General features: G+C 39.2%; 1 protein-coding gene across 2 annotated transcripts in view; it reads left to right on the top strand.

Annotated features, from left to right (window-relative positions):
• ELP2 (elongator acetyltransferase complex subunit 2) overlaps positions 1–17,656 on the top strand; it is a 47,707-nt gene that overhangs the window by 19,006 nt on the left and 11,045 nt on the right. For both annotated transcript variants that reach the window (XM_059880798.1, NM_001143864.1), the window contains exons 9-17: positions 960–1,055; positions 3,359–3,459; positions 3,643–3,774; positions 9,791–9,940; positions 12,765–12,953; positions 15,055–15,124; positions 15,643–15,738; positions 15,881–15,938; positions 16,522–16,594. In XM_059880798.1, the coding sequence (XP_059736781.1) occupies positions 960–1,055; positions 3,359–3,459; positions 3,643–3,774; positions 9,791–9,940; positions 12,765–12,953; positions 15,055–15,124; positions 15,643–15,738; positions 15,881–15,938; positions 16,522–16,594 (965 nt within the window). The remainder of the gene's footprint in view (positions 1–959; positions 1,056–3,358; positions 3,460–3,642; positions 3,775–9,790; positions 9,941–12,764; positions 12,954–15,054; positions 15,125–15,642; positions 15,739–15,880; positions 15,939–16,521; positions 16,595–17,656) is intronic.

The raw sequence follows: 17,656 nt of genomic DNA, 5'->3' as shown, positions 1-17,656 counted from the left end.
TTATGTGAGAGTAAGTCATTTTTAATATATGAAACTTACTTTTCTAAACCATATTAGGTTTTTTTAGTTGCTGAAAATGTTTAGTATTTTCTCAATAAATTAGTTTGTAAAATTTAAATTTCAGTTTTAGCATAGGAAGATGTAAAGAAATAATGTGAATTATTTGTACATTTGTTAGAGGATATTCATAAGACACAACTAAATTCCTATATTTGAATGGCATATGTAGTTCTGATTTTCTTACTGTCTGGCATCAGAACAGTACCCCTCCATGGTAGGTTCTGTTGGAATGTTGTATTTAAAGGGGATAATTTTCTATGGGTATGAAAATCATGTTAATCCTTATTTAACATTGTTCATCCAGAAATACACTTCTTTGTTATTACTATTCTTGGTTATAACGCCATTAGAGTTGAGATTTGGTGACAGATTTTTGGAGAGAACCAAGAAATACTATAAGCAGCATATTGTTTCCAAATATGAAAACTTTTGTGTTATTTTCATTAATTATTTTGTTTGGAAGTTCACAGTACTGATTTGACTTCCTTTATTTTTACATTTATCTTAGGGGTGTTGTCTCTTTTTAATGGTAGTTTAGACTATTTCACATAATGAGTGAGGATAGCAAAGAAGGCTGGCATGTCTTTTTTGTTTTTTAATTATAGCATAAGAGTCACTGTCCCTGAAAATTTAAAATAGAACATATTCCTTAATTTTTATTTATAGCTAAGTAGGCAAAACATAAAGAAAAATCTGTACATCTTTAGAATTTATGTATCTTTTTTCTCCTGTGAACAAGGGGTAAAGTTGATGAAATTTAGAATTAATGCTTTTTGTTGAATCTAAATCATGTTCTGTTCTGATTTTTTTTTAATGTAATTGTACAACTGAGTTGGTTATGAAAATGTTCCTTTTACAAAGAACTTTGTGGGAAGAATCTTTTTTTGTTGTTGTTGTAGGTATTAAAATAACATTTGCGGTTACTCTGGAGACTGTCCTGGCTGGTCATGAAAACTGGGTAAACGCAGTTCATTGGCAGCCTTCATTTTACAAAGGTAGGAAGAAAAGCAAACACAAAGCCCTCATTTCAATTACGTCTGACTGGTAGAATTTTAAGCCGACCAAATGAAGTAGAGGATATTTTTGAGTGTAATTAGAAATCTCAGGGACTTCTCTTGTGGTCCCGTGGTTAAGAATCTGCCTGCCAGTGCAGGGGACACAGGTTGGATCCCTGGTCTGGAACTAAGTTCCCACATGTCACAGGGCAGCTAAGCCTGTGAACCACAACTGCTGAGCACACGTACCCTAGAGCCCGTGCTCCGCAGCAAGAGAAGCCACTGCAATGAGGAGCCTGTCCACTACAACCCAAGAGAAGCCCTGCTTGCTGCAACTCAAGAAAGCCCTAGCACAGCAGCGAAGAGCCAGTGCGCCACAATGAAGACCCAACCCAGCCAAAACAAACAAAAAATTAAAAAAAAAGAAATCTCAAGTATAAGACATTTTCATGTTGGCAAAGTATAATACTGTAATCCGTTCAGCTAGCTCTTCAATTCCATTGAAAGTTGTATTTCTAAGAGGGAAAAAAGTATGATTCCTGCTTTGATGCCAAAACTGCCATATGGCTTTTAACTTTTTATCTTTAAAGATTTTACCTGGTCCTTATGGGATTTAAGAGAAATTGACTTTCAAGCCAACTTCACTTGATCCTTTACCCTTGGAAATACAAAGTTGGTAATACCAAGCTACATCATTTATGACTAAGTAAAGATTTTCCTTCTTTCTTTTACCCTTAACCTCTGTTTATGGAGTGATGATTGTGTGCACGTTCGAGTTGGCACTGAGGTGTAGAGCTGAGCGTGGCAGCAGCCCTGTTTTCTCTTCCCAGCCCCTTCCCCAAGACAAGAATAGAGAGCAGCAGTAATTAATGCTCAGGTAACACCATCCAGCTTTTATTATGATGTCATATTTGCTGCAGTTTTAAAAAAGTTAAATTAGATATTATAGGACTTCCCTGGTGGTTTAGTGGATCAGAATCTCCTGCTACTGCAGGGGCCCTGGGTTCGATCTCTGGCCTGGAAGGTTCCACATGCTGCAGAGCAACTGAATCCGTGTGCCCAACTACTGAGCCCGCGAGCCACAAGTGAGCCCACACACTGCAGCTACCAAAGACCGTGTGCCTGGAGCCTGTGCTCCACAGCAAGAGAAGCCACCGCCGTGAGAAGCCCTCGCTCCCCTACTCGCCACAACTAGAGAGAACCCGTGCAGCAACGGAGACCCAGCATGACCAAAAATAAATCAATAAATTAAAATAAGAGATAAATTAGATATAGAGATGGGGATTCCTGTGTAGTTTTTCCTGAACCCTCCCCCCTCCATCCTTCCCTTAAGGCTGAATTCAGTTATTCCCATGCAGTTTTTATCCTTTTATACCACACATTTATGTAATCATAAACAAAAGTGTTTTGTAGCTGTTAAAACTATATCAATATGCATTTGCGCTTGTACAACCTGCCTTTTCAGCTTAATACAGTCAGCTATATAGTACAGTACTATAATAAATGTATAATACTTTCAAACAAATAATAAAACATCTTAGTGCATTGTACCTTGAAAAGTGCCGTAGTGCAGTACAACAGCTGGCATACAGGGCTAGCATTGAGTGAACAGGCAAGAAGAGTTACTGACGGGAGGAGGGCGGGGAGGTGGGAGATGGTAGAGCTGAAGGGCTGTCGAAAGATGAAGGCCAGGCTGCAGTTTCACTCAACACCTGATGTTGATGGCAAAGGATTGGTTCTTTACTGGATTCAGTTCTATCTAAGCCTCTTGAAAAAATGATCCAGTGATGTCTGGGTAGCAGCTCTTTTTTTCTTGTCATAGATGACAAGGTAGCACTGGATTGCATTCTGAATGGCTGCTGCAGCCTTCGTGTACTGGTCTACATTCAGTCCTGTGCCTGAAAAACCAACAGTCCCTCCTCAAATAAAATCCTCTTGCCGTTTCCTGTGTCATGAATCTCTTCATTCTTCGGTTTCTTTTTCCTCTCTTCTCTCTTCGTCCTCCCAATTCTTCATTGGAGGTCTTCATTAGAAAGTGCCTTGTATCGCACAGCAAGGAGTTCAGTGAAGTCGCCCTCTTGCAGATCTGGCTTAAAAATACTGTGCCACTGGACTCTATACGGTGCCGTAAAGCACACAAAAGCATGGCCACTTGTAGAGGATGCATACAGCTGACAAATGTATGCTAGACACGTGAACTAACTTATGTGACTGGACATGGCGAATGCACTTTGCCTCTATGAAAGTGTGCAATTTGAATTTTTTATTTAGAGGACTTACTGTAGTTTGGTTTTTTTCTTTAGATGGTATCCTACAACAGCCAATGAGATTGTTGTCTGCCTCAATGGATAAAACCATGATTCTTTGGGCTCCAGATGAAGAGTCAGGAGTTTGGCTAGAACAGGTAAAATGTGAATATTTAAGGACAAGAAAAATGAGTTTATTAAGCAGTAAATCCCAAGTCTGTGTTCCTAGAGCTACAGATGTTCACTCTTTGTGTATGTTAAGTGAGAACATAATCTCTGGAATCATTGTTTTCTGTTGTGAGAAATTGGTGATGAATTGTTTTCTGTGTATTGTTGAGTAGGTTCGAGTAGGAGAAGTAGGTGGCAATACCCTGGGATTTTATGATTGCCAGTTCAATGAAGATGGCTCCATGATCATCGCTCATGCTTTCCACGGAGCATTGCACCTTTGGAAACAGAATGCTACCAACCCAGTAAGGAAAATATTTTTAAATCATTTCCGATCAAATAGAGTAAATCGTAAGTGAAGCCTAGGGAAACAGTGTTGTTTTACCTCTAACACTCTTCAGAAACTTAGTAGAGGCATTTAAGTTCAGATGATGTCACTTTTTCTGTAGATGTTATTCTGTTGTTATACTAAGAAAGAAACTTATGGTTTCCTAAGAATAAAATTCAATTGTCTAGCATTGTTGCAATATTAAAATTTGCATGTAGTTAAAATTTTTACTTAAGTGAAGTTTAAACTGCATAAAATTTAAGCTCTCCCTTAAGCTATATACATTTTGTGCTGAGAGTTTTTCCTAAAATGTTTAATTTCTTTGTCTTATGCAAGATAAAATAATTTGGTGTTTTCCTGTTGGATAGCTAGGTGCTCCACTGATAATTTGTTGAGTTGTTGAATGACTGGCTGACATAAGGGCATTTAGAAGGACCTGTTATTTTATGATGGAATATATTAATGCTCTCAGGGGCTCTTGATATGTGTAATTCTAAATGATCCTGCAAATATTGGGCTTTTCTAGATCTTTCTTGCACTTTTTACTCTCTTGGAGAGGGATAATCTTCCTCTAGGTAAGTATGATAGCGGCTTTACAGTATTATTCCAATCTCTTGCTTCCTAATTTGCTTGCGACCTGCTTCTCTGGGTTTAGGGAAATGGGATGACAGAAACAGTGTTAGGAGCATGTGAATCTTGGCCCCAGAACTTATTAGCTATGTTTTTGAGGACATTACCGAACCTTTGTCTCAGATTCCTCATCTGTAAAATATGGACAGTAATAACACCTACTGAGAGGGATATGGCATCGTCCCATCACTTCATGGGAAATAGATGGGGAAACGGTGGAAATGGTGTCAGACTTTATTTTTTTGGGCTCCAAAATCACTGCAAATGGTGACTGCAGCCATGAAATTAAAAGATGCTTACTCCGTGGAAGGAAAGTTATGACCAACCTAGACAGCGTATTAAAAAGCAGAGACATTACTTTGACAACAAAGGTCCGTCTAGTTAAGGCTATGGTTTTTCCAGTGGTCATGTATGGATGTGAGAGTTGGACTGTGAAGAAAGCTGAGCACTGAAGAATTGATGCTTTTGAACTGTGGTGTTGGAGAAGACTCTTGAGAGTCCCTTGGACTGCAAGGAGATCCAACCAGTCCATTCTAAAGGAGATCAGTCCTGGGTGTTCATTGGAAGGACTGATGCTGAGGCTGAAATTCCAATACTTTGGCCACCTCATGTGAAGAGTTGACTCATTGGAAAAGACTCTGATGCTGGGAGAGATTGGGGGCAGGAGGAGAAGGGGGATGACAGAGGATGAAATGGCTGGATGGCATCACTGACTTGATGGACATGGGTTTGGGTGAACTCGCGGAGTTGGTGATGGACAGGGAGGCCTACTACTACTACTACTAAGTCGCTTCAGTCATGTCTGACTCTGTGCGACCCCATAGACGGCAGCCCACCAGGCTCCCCCATCCCTGGGATTCTCCAGGCAAGAACACTGGAGTGGGTTGCCATTTCCTTCTCCAGTGCATGAAAGTAAAAAGTGAAAGTGAAGTCGCTCAGTTGTATCCGACTCTTAGTGACCCCATGGACTGCAGCCTACCGGGCTCCTCCATCCATGGGATTTTCCAGGCAAGAGTACTGGAGTGGGGTGCCATTGCCTTCTCCGACAGGGAGGCCTGGCGTGCTGCATTTCATGGGGTCGCAAAGAGTCAGACACGACTGAGTGACTGAACTGAACTGAGAGGGATTTTGGAGTTTTGCCAAGAGAACACATTGCTCATAACAAACACCCTCTTCCAACAACACAAGAGAAGACTCTACACATGGACATCACCAGATGGTCAATACCGAAATCAGATTTATTATATTCTTTGCAGCCAAAGATGGAGAAGCTGTATACAGTCAGCAGAAACAAGACTGGGAGCTGACTGTGGCTCAGATCATGAACTCCTTATTGCCAAATTCAGACTTATATTGAAGAAAATAGGGAAAACCACTAGACCATTCAGGTATGACCTAAATCAACCCCTTATGATTATACAGTGGAAGTGACAAACAGATTCAAGGGATTAGATCTGATAGAGTGCCTGAAGAACTATGGATGGAGGTTCGTGACATTTTACAGAAGGCAGTGATCAAGACCATCCCCAAGAAAAAGAAATGCAAAAATGTAGAATGGTTGTCTGAGGAGGCCTTACAAATAGCTGTGAAAAGAAGAGAAGCGAAAGGTAAAGGAGAAAAGGAAAGATATACCCATTTGAATCAGAGTCCCAAAGAATAGCAAAAAGATAAGAAAGCCTTCCTCAGTGATCAGTGCAAAGAAATAGAGGAAAACAATAGAATGGGAAAGACTAGAGATCTCTTCAAGAAAATGAGATACCAAGGGAACATTTCATGCAAAGATAGGCACAATAAAGGACAGAAATGGTATGGACCTAACAGAAGCTGAAGATATTAAGAAGAGCTGGCAAGAATACACAGAAAAACTATACAAAAAAGATCTTCAAGACCCAGATAATCAGGATGGTGTGATCAGTCACCTAGATCCAGACATCCTGGAATGTGAAGTCAAGTAGGCCTTAGGAAACATCAATACGAACTAAGCTAGTGGAGGTGATGGAATTCCAGTTGAGCTATTCCAAATCCTGAAAGATGATGCTGTGAAAGTGCTGTACTCATTATGCCAGCAAATTTGGAAAACTCAGCAGTGGCCACAGGACTGGAAAAGGTCAGTTTTCATTCCAAACCCAAAAAAGGGAATGCCAAAGAATGCTCAAACTACCACATAATTGCACTCATCTCACACGCTAGTAAAGTAATGCTCAAAATTCTCCAAGCCAGGCTTCAGCAATATGTGAACCGTGAACTTCCTGATGTTCAAGCTGGTTTTAGAAAAGGCAGGGGAACCAGAGATCAAATTGCCAACATCCGCTGGATCATGGAAAAAGCAAGAGAGTTCCAGAAAAACATCTATTTCTGCTTTATTGACTGTGCCAAAGCATTTGATTGTGTGGACCACAACAAACTGGAAAATTCTGAAAGAGATGGGAATACCAGACCGCCTGACCTGCCTCTTGAGAAATCTGTATACAGGTATTACTGGACATGGAACATTGGTTCCAAATCGGGAAAGGAGTACATCAAGGCTGTATATTGTCACCCTGCTTATTTAACTTCTATGCAGAGTATATCATGAGAAAATCCGTAATTACTGGGAGAAATATCAATAATTCTCAGATATGCAGATGATACTACCCTTATGGCAGAAAGTGAAGAAGAACTAAAGAGCCTCTTGATGAAAGTGAAAGAGAAGAGTGAAAAAGTTGGCTTGAAACTCAACACTCAGAAAACTAAGATCATGGCATCAGGTCCCATCTCTTCATGGCAAATAGATGGGGAAACAGTGTAAACAGTGAGAGACTTTAATTTTGGGGGCTCCAAAATCACTGCAGATGGTGACTGCAGCCATGAAATTAAAAGACGCTTGCTCCTTGGAAAAAGTTATGACCAACCTAGACAGCTTATTAAAAAGCAGAGACATTACTTTGCCAAAAAACGTCCCGTCTAGTCAAAGCTGTGGTTTTTCCAGTAGTCATGTATGGATGTGACAGTTGGACTATAAAGAAAGCTGAGTGTGGAAGAATTGATGCTTTTGAACTGTGGTGTTGGGGAAGACTCTTGAGAACCCTTTGGACTCCAAGGAGATCCAACCAGTCCATCTTAAAGGAAATCAGTCCTGCATATTCATTGGAAAAACTGATGCTGAAGCTGAAACTCTAGTACTTTGGCCGTACTGATGCGAAGAACATTTGAAAAGACCCTGATGCTGGGAAAGATTGAGGGCAGGAGGAGAAGGGGACGACAGAGGATGAAATGGTTGGATGGCATCATCGACTCAATGAACATGAGTTTGAGTAAGCTTCGGGAGTTATGATGAACAGGGAGGCCTGGTGTGCTGCAGTCCATGGGGTCGCAGAGTCAGACACAACTGAGCAACTAACTGAACTTTACTGAGAAGGATTTTATGATGCTAAAATGAGTTAATACTTGTACAGTGTGAAAAGCAGGGCCTGACACATACTTGATACTATATATTTTAAATAAATTGATGAAAGAAGTCAGAACATAGAGCAGAATTGAGTCATCAGAGTTTGAACGTGCATCTAATGGCTTCCCTTACAAAGGAAAAATTCATGTATCCCGAGTGGTGCAATTGGTTAGTGCATGGTACTTATTTAGGTACAGATTCATGAATTTGCTTGACCTTTAGTTTGAGAGCTTTGTAATAGTTGTGTCATATAGAAGGATTTGAATTCTCAGTACATGCAGTGATTCACTTTTCCCCTTTGTATCTGCCATTTGGAGTTGACCTTTAAGATTGTTTTTACTATTATATGAACTAGGGAATCATTATCTATGACACTTCCAGATTTTTTTAGGATAAATTTAATTTTGTTCTTAAGAGCTCCTTTGAGCCATATTTTATCTGGTCTTTGAGGGCCTTCATGAGAAAAAGCATTAGATGAGAAGGAGGACAAACCTACTACTCAAACCAGAGGACAGAATTTCACTGTACTTTTGCTTATAACTTGATTTCAAATTTATAATAGCAGTTTACCAAATATTTAGAGTAATTTTTTAATAGACTTTATTTATTGGAAAAATTTTAGATTTACAGAAAAATTGAGCAGAAAATAGAGTTCCCATTTACCCCTGCCACTCAAGCATGCATAGCTGCTTCCACTCTCCACATCCCACACACATTTGTTATAGTCAAGGGCAATTTCTAAAAACAAACGCTGAGCTTCAGAGCTGTGTTGATAGTCAACAGTGCTGTACTTTTTTCTAAATCTTTTGGGAATTCCCATTAGTGCTAACTTTAGAGTCAATTCTTATATTACAGAAGAAATTAACAGGATTTCTTTGTTCCAGCCTGTTTATGTTTTTGGCCGGAAAATAATATGGCTTAACCACATTCATCAGCGTTGGCTTTGAATGACCTTTTAGCTATTTACATAAATTTAATTTTTCTCTAAAGTTCAAGTTTTACACCACTTGAGTTGTTCCAAAAGATGCTTTGTGGACATTTTCTATATTTCATTTCATTATTGGAGAAGGCAATGGCAACCCACTCCAGTACTCTTGCCTGGAAAATCCCATGGATGGAGGAGCCTGGTAGGCTGCAGTCATGGGGTCGCAAAGAGTTGGACACGACTGAGCGTCTTCAGTTTCACTTTTCACTTTGATGCCTTGGAGAAGGAAATGGCAACCCACTCCAGTGTTCTTGCCTGGAGAATCTCAGGGATGGCGGAGCCTGGTGGGCTGCCATCTATGGGGTCGCACAGAGTTGGACATGACTGAAGCCACTTAGCAGCAGCAGCATTTCATTATTTGTTTACTGGTTACTGGTGCCGGCTCCCTCAGGAGGTAGACTAACTAGGTTTGATTTAACCTCTGTCCTCTACACGTGCAGCTTTCTACTTAACAAAGAGTTGGGCAGGCATACGCTCAGAATCTACAGACTCGTGTTACCCAGTACTCCTTATTATTTAGTTTGACAATTAAATACTTGTGTATTACTGATACCTAGTATGTGCCAGTGTTGTATAAATATAAATTCATCTGACTATCATAATGATTGTAGGAGCTAGGTAGCTCTTTTAGAGTAGAGTTAATTGAGGCACAGAAAGATTGGGTAATGTCTGGGTTCCAGGAGGCATTCACAAATGACAAATGGAGGGGACTTCCCCAAGGAAACTGCTTTGAAGGACACAGCACGTATTTGAATGTTTAAGTTCTATTCTACTTGACTGAAAAACAGAGCCTGTTACTGTGAATTTCCATCTTTTTTACTTAACTTTTCACCTTGTTTGGGAGCCATGGTCTTTCCCATATCAGACCTGAGGGCTGAAGGCATTATCGGACTTAATTTTGAATGAAAATACATTGATTATTTTGATGTATCATGAGCACTTTCATTGCAGAAAGAATGGACTCCAGAGATTGTTATTTCAGGACACTTTGATGGTGTCCAAGACCTAACGTGGGATCCAGAAGGAGAATTTATCATCACTGTTGGTACTGACCAGACAACTCGACTTTTTGCTCCTTGGAAGAGAAAAGACCAGTCACAGGTAAAACATCTTCCTTCTTGATTGATCCACTTGAAAAGAACATCCCTGAGTTCATGAAGAGAGGGGCAGCAACATAAGTCATTAGGGAAATGCAAATTAAAATGATGAGATGCCACTGCACACCCTCGGGATATCTGAGGTATAAAATACAGACAGTGGCAAGTGGTGGTAGGTTGCAGAGAGACCGGAACTTTCATACATTGCCAGTGGGAATGCAAAATGTTACAGCTGCCCTGGAAAATAGGTTTCTTGAAAACTGAAGCATTCCAAAGAAGACATAAGATGGCCAGGAGATGCGTGAACAGATGCTCAACACTAACCATCAGGGAACTGCAAATCAGAACCACAATGAGATACTCCCTTTCATCTCTCAGAGTGGCTGTGATCAAATAGGTAACAAACAGCGAATGGTGGCAAGGATGTGGAGAAAAGGAGCCCTCCTGCCCTGTTGGTAGGATCGTAAATTATAGCAGTGCTATGGAAAATGGAGTGGGTGCTCCTCAAAAAATTAAAAATAGAACTACCCCATGATCTAGGAATTTCATTTCTGGGTATTTATTTAAAGAAAACAAAACACTAATTTGAAAAGACACATCCACCCCCATGTTTATTGAAGCATTATTTACAATATTTACATGTATTTATTTAATGTAATTATTGTAAATAATTACATTATTAACAATAGCCAAGATATGAAAGCAGCTAAGTATCTAGTGAGTGAGTGAGTGAAGTCGCTTAATCATGTCCGACTCTTTGCGACCCCATGGACTGTGGCCTACCGGGCTCCTTCCTCCATGGGATTCTCCAGGCAAGAGTAATGGAGTGGGTTGCCATTTCCTTCTCCAAGCTAAGTATCTGCTGATAGATAAATAAAGAAGACATGGTATATATACAGTGGAATATTAGCCATTAAAAAATGAGCCATTATAACTGAGTCAACTGTGCTGTACAGCAGAAATTAATACAGCCTTTTAAATCAACTATACTTCAGTGAAATTAAAAATTAAGAAAAAATTTAAAAGAGGAAAATAAAGTCTTGCCATTTATAATAAAATAGATGAATCTAGAGGATACTGTGCTAAGTGATACAAGTTAGATGGAGAAAGACAATGTGATATATATGTATAATCTAAAAACAAACGAACAGACAAAGTGAAAACAAACTTACACAAAGAACAAATGGGTGTTTTCCAGAGGTGTGGAGCTGCGCGAAGTAGGTGAAGGGATGAAAAGGCACAAACTTTCAGTTGTAAATAAGTCACGGGGGTATGGTATAGAGCATAAGGAATGTGGTCAGTAATGTTTTAATAACTTCACATGAGGATAGGTGGGTGGTTACTAGGTTTATTATGGTGACCGTTTTGTAATGTATTTAAATGTCAAGTCACTATGTTGTACACTGTGTTGAAACTAACATAATATTACATATTTCAACTGTATTTCAGTAAAAAAACAAATTTAAGCATGCATGTATTCTTTATAATTCAAACAATTCAAATGTTAGTTGCCAAATTGTGTTTACTTTAGTTCCACAAAAAAGTTCTCTTATACCTTGTAATTTCAGTTTTAATTCATTAGGAAACACTGTCAGATGTGCAGTAAAAGCTAATTTCTAATATCATATAGTGTCACTTAATAGTGGTTGAGCCCAGTGTTTGTTGAAGAAACCTTTCAGTCTTGGCCCTAAGCTTTCAAAAACCACAATAAAACTTTACCACTGATAAATCATTGAACTGAGCTATACTACAAAGTATACTCAGTTTCTGATAAAAATTCATGAAACTGACTATGCTAATGAAATTGGCCATTGGCATTTCTGCTTTAGCAGCATTTTGGTAGATTAAAATTAAGAGAGAACATTGGGAGCACACTATAGTCAAGCAAAAAAGGCAAATGATTTTGGAGTGGTTTTCAGTGACTCTTGGTAATTTGCTACCAGTATGACTCAGTTGTTGTTTACTCATGATCCTTTAAAAAAAAAAATTTCGGTAAATCAGACTTTATCCAAAGTGTGAAATTCTGCCCTTTGAAAGTCGCTATCAGGAAAATGAAAAGATGAGTCACAGGCTGGGAGAAAATATTTACAAAACACATATCTGATAAAGGATTTTTATCTAGAGTCTACAAAGAATTTTTTAGAACTCAGTAAAAAAAACAGACAATCCAGTAAAAAAGAGGAGCGGGGGGAATGGGGCAAAAGATATTTCTCTGAAGATGATGTATTAATGGAAAGTAAGAACAGGAAAAGATTTCAGTACCATTAGTCATTAGGGAATGCACGTTAAAGCTATAATGAGATACCATTACATCGCTGTTAGAATGATTAATGTTGAAAGGCTGACTTGCACAAGTGCTGATGAGGGTGTGGGCAGCTGGATCTTTCTTACACTGCTGGTGGGATTGTAAAATGTATAGGCACTTTGGGAAATAATTTGACAGTTTATTAAAAATTATACAATCATCATTCAATTATCATACCCATAGGAAGTGTTTACTCAAGAGAAATGGGAGCATATATTCATACAGAGACTTGTAATGAAAGTTCATGACTGTTTTCTCAGTAAGACAGCTGGAAACAACCCAGATATCTGAGTAGGTGAGTGGATCAGTAATTTGTGGTATAGCCATACAAAAGGAATACTACTTTTGTATGGCTACACCAAGAAAAAAGTATTGAACTGTACATAACAACATGGATGAATCTGCCCCATGGTCATATTTCCGTGGCATAATGAATGATTTTATGTCTGATACTTTGCTTGTTGAAAAGAATTCAGTTTTTGAAATGTGCGATCATTTTTTTTTTATCTTTTTTGGCACCCAGGTGACTTGGCATGAAATTGCAAGGCCTCAGATACATGGATATGATCTTAAATGTTTGGCAATGATCAGTAGGTTTCAGTTTGTGTCTGGAGCAGATGAAAAAGTTCTTCGAGTATTTTCTGCACCTCGGAATTTTGTGGAAAATTTTTGTGCCATTACGGGTCAGTCAATGAATCACGTGCTTTGTGATGTGAGTATTCCCCTAAATGTTTTAACTAGATCTTGCCACTTCATATAACATTTTAAAGAAGTTTTACTTAAGACTGTAAATGGAGAGTATGGGTAGAAAGGAAGTCAAATCATTTTATCATTGGCTTGATAAATTTTTGTGTATACTGTACAGGCAGTAATTTAAATATTAGTATAATAAATTTTATAACAGGTAAGCCCAAGACACTGTTAAAGAATTAAAATATTAAATTAAGATACAAATACTATGTATATTCACTGTGTTTGGTAACTGTGATAAAACACAATAGGTTATATTTTCAAGGAGATTATCATCTCGATGTAGATTAGGGGTAGGGGGCAGTGGAGCTCATGTACTTAAAATTGTTAGATAAAACCAGTTAATTGCTGAATCTTGTGTTGGCTAAAGTAATAGTCATAGGAAGAAGTGTCACTGCAGTAATGAGAAAATGGGGCTTCATTTGAATTTTGAAAGGGGTGAGTTTTTATTAATGTTCATTTTTACCCTCTTTCTACAAAAGATTTGAGCACTTATAAAAATACATAGGTTAGAAAAATTAGCAAGTAACCAGTTTTGAAGGAAGGGAAAGCAAGTAGCCAGGTAGTTGCAGTACACAGAAATGCATGTCATACAGTCCTTTGCAGTCCTTAGAATTGGGTCACAAATGTGCTTCTGAGCTTGAGAAGGGTAAGTACACTTTTAATAGGCAGAAGGAAGGCGAGAAAGAGAGCAGAGAAGTGGTCAGAGCTGCTTGAATGAAAAGTGTTACCAAGGGAAATGGAGAACTGGGGCAAGGTCTAATGGTAGAGGACCTGGGAGGCAGACACAGTTGAGACTCTGGCACTGACGACGGGTCCTGAACAAAGGAAGTGATGAAATGCGCTTTGTGGGGAAGAGTGATGTGGGAGCAGGATACCTTTGAGCTCAGAGACTTTGAAGGCAGGGACATTAGCACCAGTCTGGGAGAAAAACAGAATCGTTTTAAAAGAAATGTCCAGCTGCACTTCCTAGAGTGTCCCATGGACACCTCTGGCCACAGGCTGTCTTAGTTAGGCAAAGAGGAAAGATCCTGTTACATAGTTCTAATGCTAATGGACAGAACAGGATCGAAAGAGGGGCCTGGATTGTGGTCATTAGACGGAGCATCATGTGGAGGGCTGGCTGGTTTGAGGATCAAACAATTCTAGGGATTGAAATGTGGCAGTGGGATTTCATGAGAGGTTAGTCCCTGGTATATATTCAGTTCTATGTCCCAAGATACAGGGATGCTGTAGACTGGAAAGCCGCTTGCTGCTTTTTAGATGTTTTTTCCCCCATGTTAAATATTGGGATATGTAGGAACGCCTCTTTTTTGCTGTTTTCCATGGTGTTTCATTTTCTTGGTTTCTAAAATGAAGCATCCTGTGTCTCCGGTAACCAATGTTGGTGAGTTTAAATTCCCATTGCTCATGTTTGTGTTCAGTTCCATCAATACAAAGTTTAGATTTTAAGAGATGCTGTTAGCTTATGGACATGTGCCAATTTTGATGGTTAGTATTTGTTTCACTTGTAGTAACTTAATTGATATGCAGCATATAAACAGATTATTGCCACTTTAAAGAGTACTCTGTTGAAAAGTTTTAAAATACTCAAAATTTTAAGTATGTTTAATGAAAATACTATGACTGTGGCTTCCTGGGAAACATGTTTGCATGAGCATCACTAGGGATGTACCCATGAGACTCTCTTGTAAATAAAGGTTCAGGCCTTCCATTTTCAGCCCACTCTTCGCTAGAAGCCATCACAGCGCTTTCCTTGTCAAACCCTGAAACTCACTGAACTGTGAGGGTTCAGTGATCTTGTGGATGAGAGATACCCAACTTTATGGATTGGGTGGGGGCTGGGGCTGGGGTTAGCTGGAGCCTGTCTGCTGGAGAATGAATGCTTAGCATTTCATCTCTTGGTTCAGAAAATGGAAGTCTGGGTAGATAACCTTCAATGTAAGTGGTCTTTACACTGCTTCTCAGCATTAATGAGCATAGCATTTTTTTTTTCCCCCTGCAGTGCCTGAGGTAACAGTATCTTTTAGCATTTAAGACATGTCTCACACTTTTTATTCCAGCAAGACGGTGATCTTCCAGAAGGAGCTACTGTCCCTGCTTTGGGATTATCCAATAAAGCTGTCTTTCAGGGTAAGACTGAGTTCATCTGAATTCGTCTCCAGAATTACTGAACCTGTGGTACTTACCACCTATTCACACGCTTGTATAACATGTACTAGTGTTCATTACAGGTGATTTCTCTTTTTATAAATCACAGTCCAGGCATCTCTGCTCTCTGTCAGATATTTCATGGTAACTGCTCTGTGTGCCCGTGCACACCCTGAAATAGGTGCTGCTTTTCAAAGTGTATTTCATGGAGCACTTACAACCACAGATACTAATGTGGGTTGCCTGAAAAATGCGTTCCATAGTTTATAAAAAGTTTGGGAGATATTCGGTCAAAGGAAAAGGAAGGAATTGTTATGAAATTGACCACAGTGCATATGGAAAATACCAGAGCAGTGGAAATACCCTTGGCTTTGCAATCACGTGAACACAGCGTTCCTTCCCTTGAAGTGCCACCACTTTCTCACTGGTGGCCTTAACATTGGGATGTGTGTAGGAGACATGGGACCACGTTCATGATGTTGATGCTTCTTTTAAACTAGGAGATATGGCTTCTCAGCATTCTGATGAAGAGGAGCTGTTCAGTAGTGCTGGTTTCGAGTATCACCAGGTGGCCTTCCAACCCTCCTTACTTACTGGTAAGAAAAGGCAAAAGTATGGTTTACTAGAAACACTAGTACACATAGTGTGGCATGTGTCACTGCTGACCTGAATATGTGCTTCAGAATTCACTTGCGTGAAAATAGAAAAATTAACTGCAACACTGTAAATTTATTATAGAACCTCCCACTGAGGACCATCTGCTGCAAAACACTTTGTGGCCTGAAGTTCAAAAACTGTAAGTTAAACTATACTTAGCTGTTTGGTCTGATTCTGTCCTAACTTGTGATATTTTTCCCCCCACAATTTGATTTTCTCCTTTGCTTTCCTCTTAGCCACATTCCCCCACCCCCAGATCTAAAGATCTCTTGGTAGCCTTCATAAGGGGTGAGAATCAAACTTTACTTAGATTTTTATAATGCTGTGTATTATAGTTCCTAGATTTGTTGGTTTTGATTTTTTAAAGTAGAGAGGCATAGCACCATTTTTTTTTTAAACTATTACTCTTTTTTTTTCCTACAGTGGTTCCCTATCCGAACCTTTCTGTGATTTGTTATTAATATTTATTATACTGACTGGCTAGGGGTGAAAACTTGTATTTAATTTAGTAGTTTGAATAAGTTATATTATTGCTAGAAAGCTGTATTTTTCTCCACTCTCTGCTTTTACCCCAGATACTTCCCTTGACAGAAATGTTTCTTAAAAGAACTGTGTGTTAGCTAGAGAGATTAATGTTTTCACATTAAAAAATTTTGCAGCATGAGATATATAGATACATTTCCTAAAACAGAGGTCATCCATTTTTTCTTTTTGAATTTTAGATACGGACATGGCTATGAAATATTTTGTGTTGCTTGTAGCAATTCAAAGACTCTGCTTGCCTCAGCTTGTAAGGTAGGGCATGTTACTTTTCTGTTCTGCTTGGTCACAGGTTATTTCAATCAGGCTCCTGCAAGCTTAGTGATACAGGCAGAATTCGACATGAAAGGCCACAGGTGCCTGATTTTTCTGAATCTTGCTTTCTCTGCCTCTTTTGCATCTGTCTCTTCAAAAGCTTGCAGTTGCCTTTTAAATCTATCTCAGCTGCACATTTTTGTTTTTCAGTACTTGGCTTGAGCCGATTTATGCCCCTACTCAAAAACTATTTAATCAGATATCTGAAAATTAGACCTAAAAACGTGATAAAAATTTTTAGTAATGGGAGTCCTGGAGACACAGGGGAAGGCAAAACCCCGTGTGCATTCCATCTGACCATTTCTCGAGGCCACTACGGGTGCTGACCTAAAGGAGTCGAGTCCCTTGGCCCATGCCATGGTGAGGCAGGGGGGCGGTCCGGGCAGCGAGTCACCAGTAGGTGGCGCTGCAGAATTGTGCACTTGAGACAGTGGCCTGGGGGAATGGCCTTGAACTTGCTCTTCAGTGTTTATATCCTGTGGAGGATTATGTGAAGGATCTGAGACCCACACATTCCTCTGAATTTCCGCAAATTATCTACTTGTTTTAAACAAGAAGATACATTTATTTACTTGTTTTAAGCATGATGGTAAGAACTGCCCATCTGGATGGCCACCTTTGGGTTTCTTTGTTTTTGGTTTTTTTTCTGTATGTTTGTTTTTTGTCTGTGCTCTTGCTGTGGCTTCTTGCTGTTTGCCTGTGTTGAGCTGAGGGTCATCCTAAGAAATAGTGTCATGCTCCTTTTCCCCCACCCTTCTTTGTTTATTGTCCTCTTTGTGAGGGTGGTCCTGAGAGTTCTCTTTCTGTTAATACAGGGGCCTTTGGGTAGAATAGGGCATAATAGCAATAACAACTGTGCTTCTATTGAGCAAACTTTTTTGTGTCTTAGAGCACTGTTATTCATATAATTATTTTCTCCTTTTCAAGTTGGCTCACTTCTAACTATTCAAATCTTATGCCCAGTTCTTTATTGTATTGTTTTCTTATTACTGAATTTTGAAA

This window comes from Bos taurus, chromosome 24, assembly GCF_002263795.3.
Source record: "Bos taurus isolate L1 Dominette 01449 registration number 42190680 breed Hereford chromosome 24, ARS-UCD2.0, whole genome shotgun sequence".
NCBI classification, from domain to species: domain Eukaryota; kingdom Metazoa; phylum Chordata; class Mammalia; order Artiodactyla; family Bovidae; genus Bos; species Bos taurus.
This window is presented reverse-complemented; position numbering and strand designations above follow the sequence as displayed.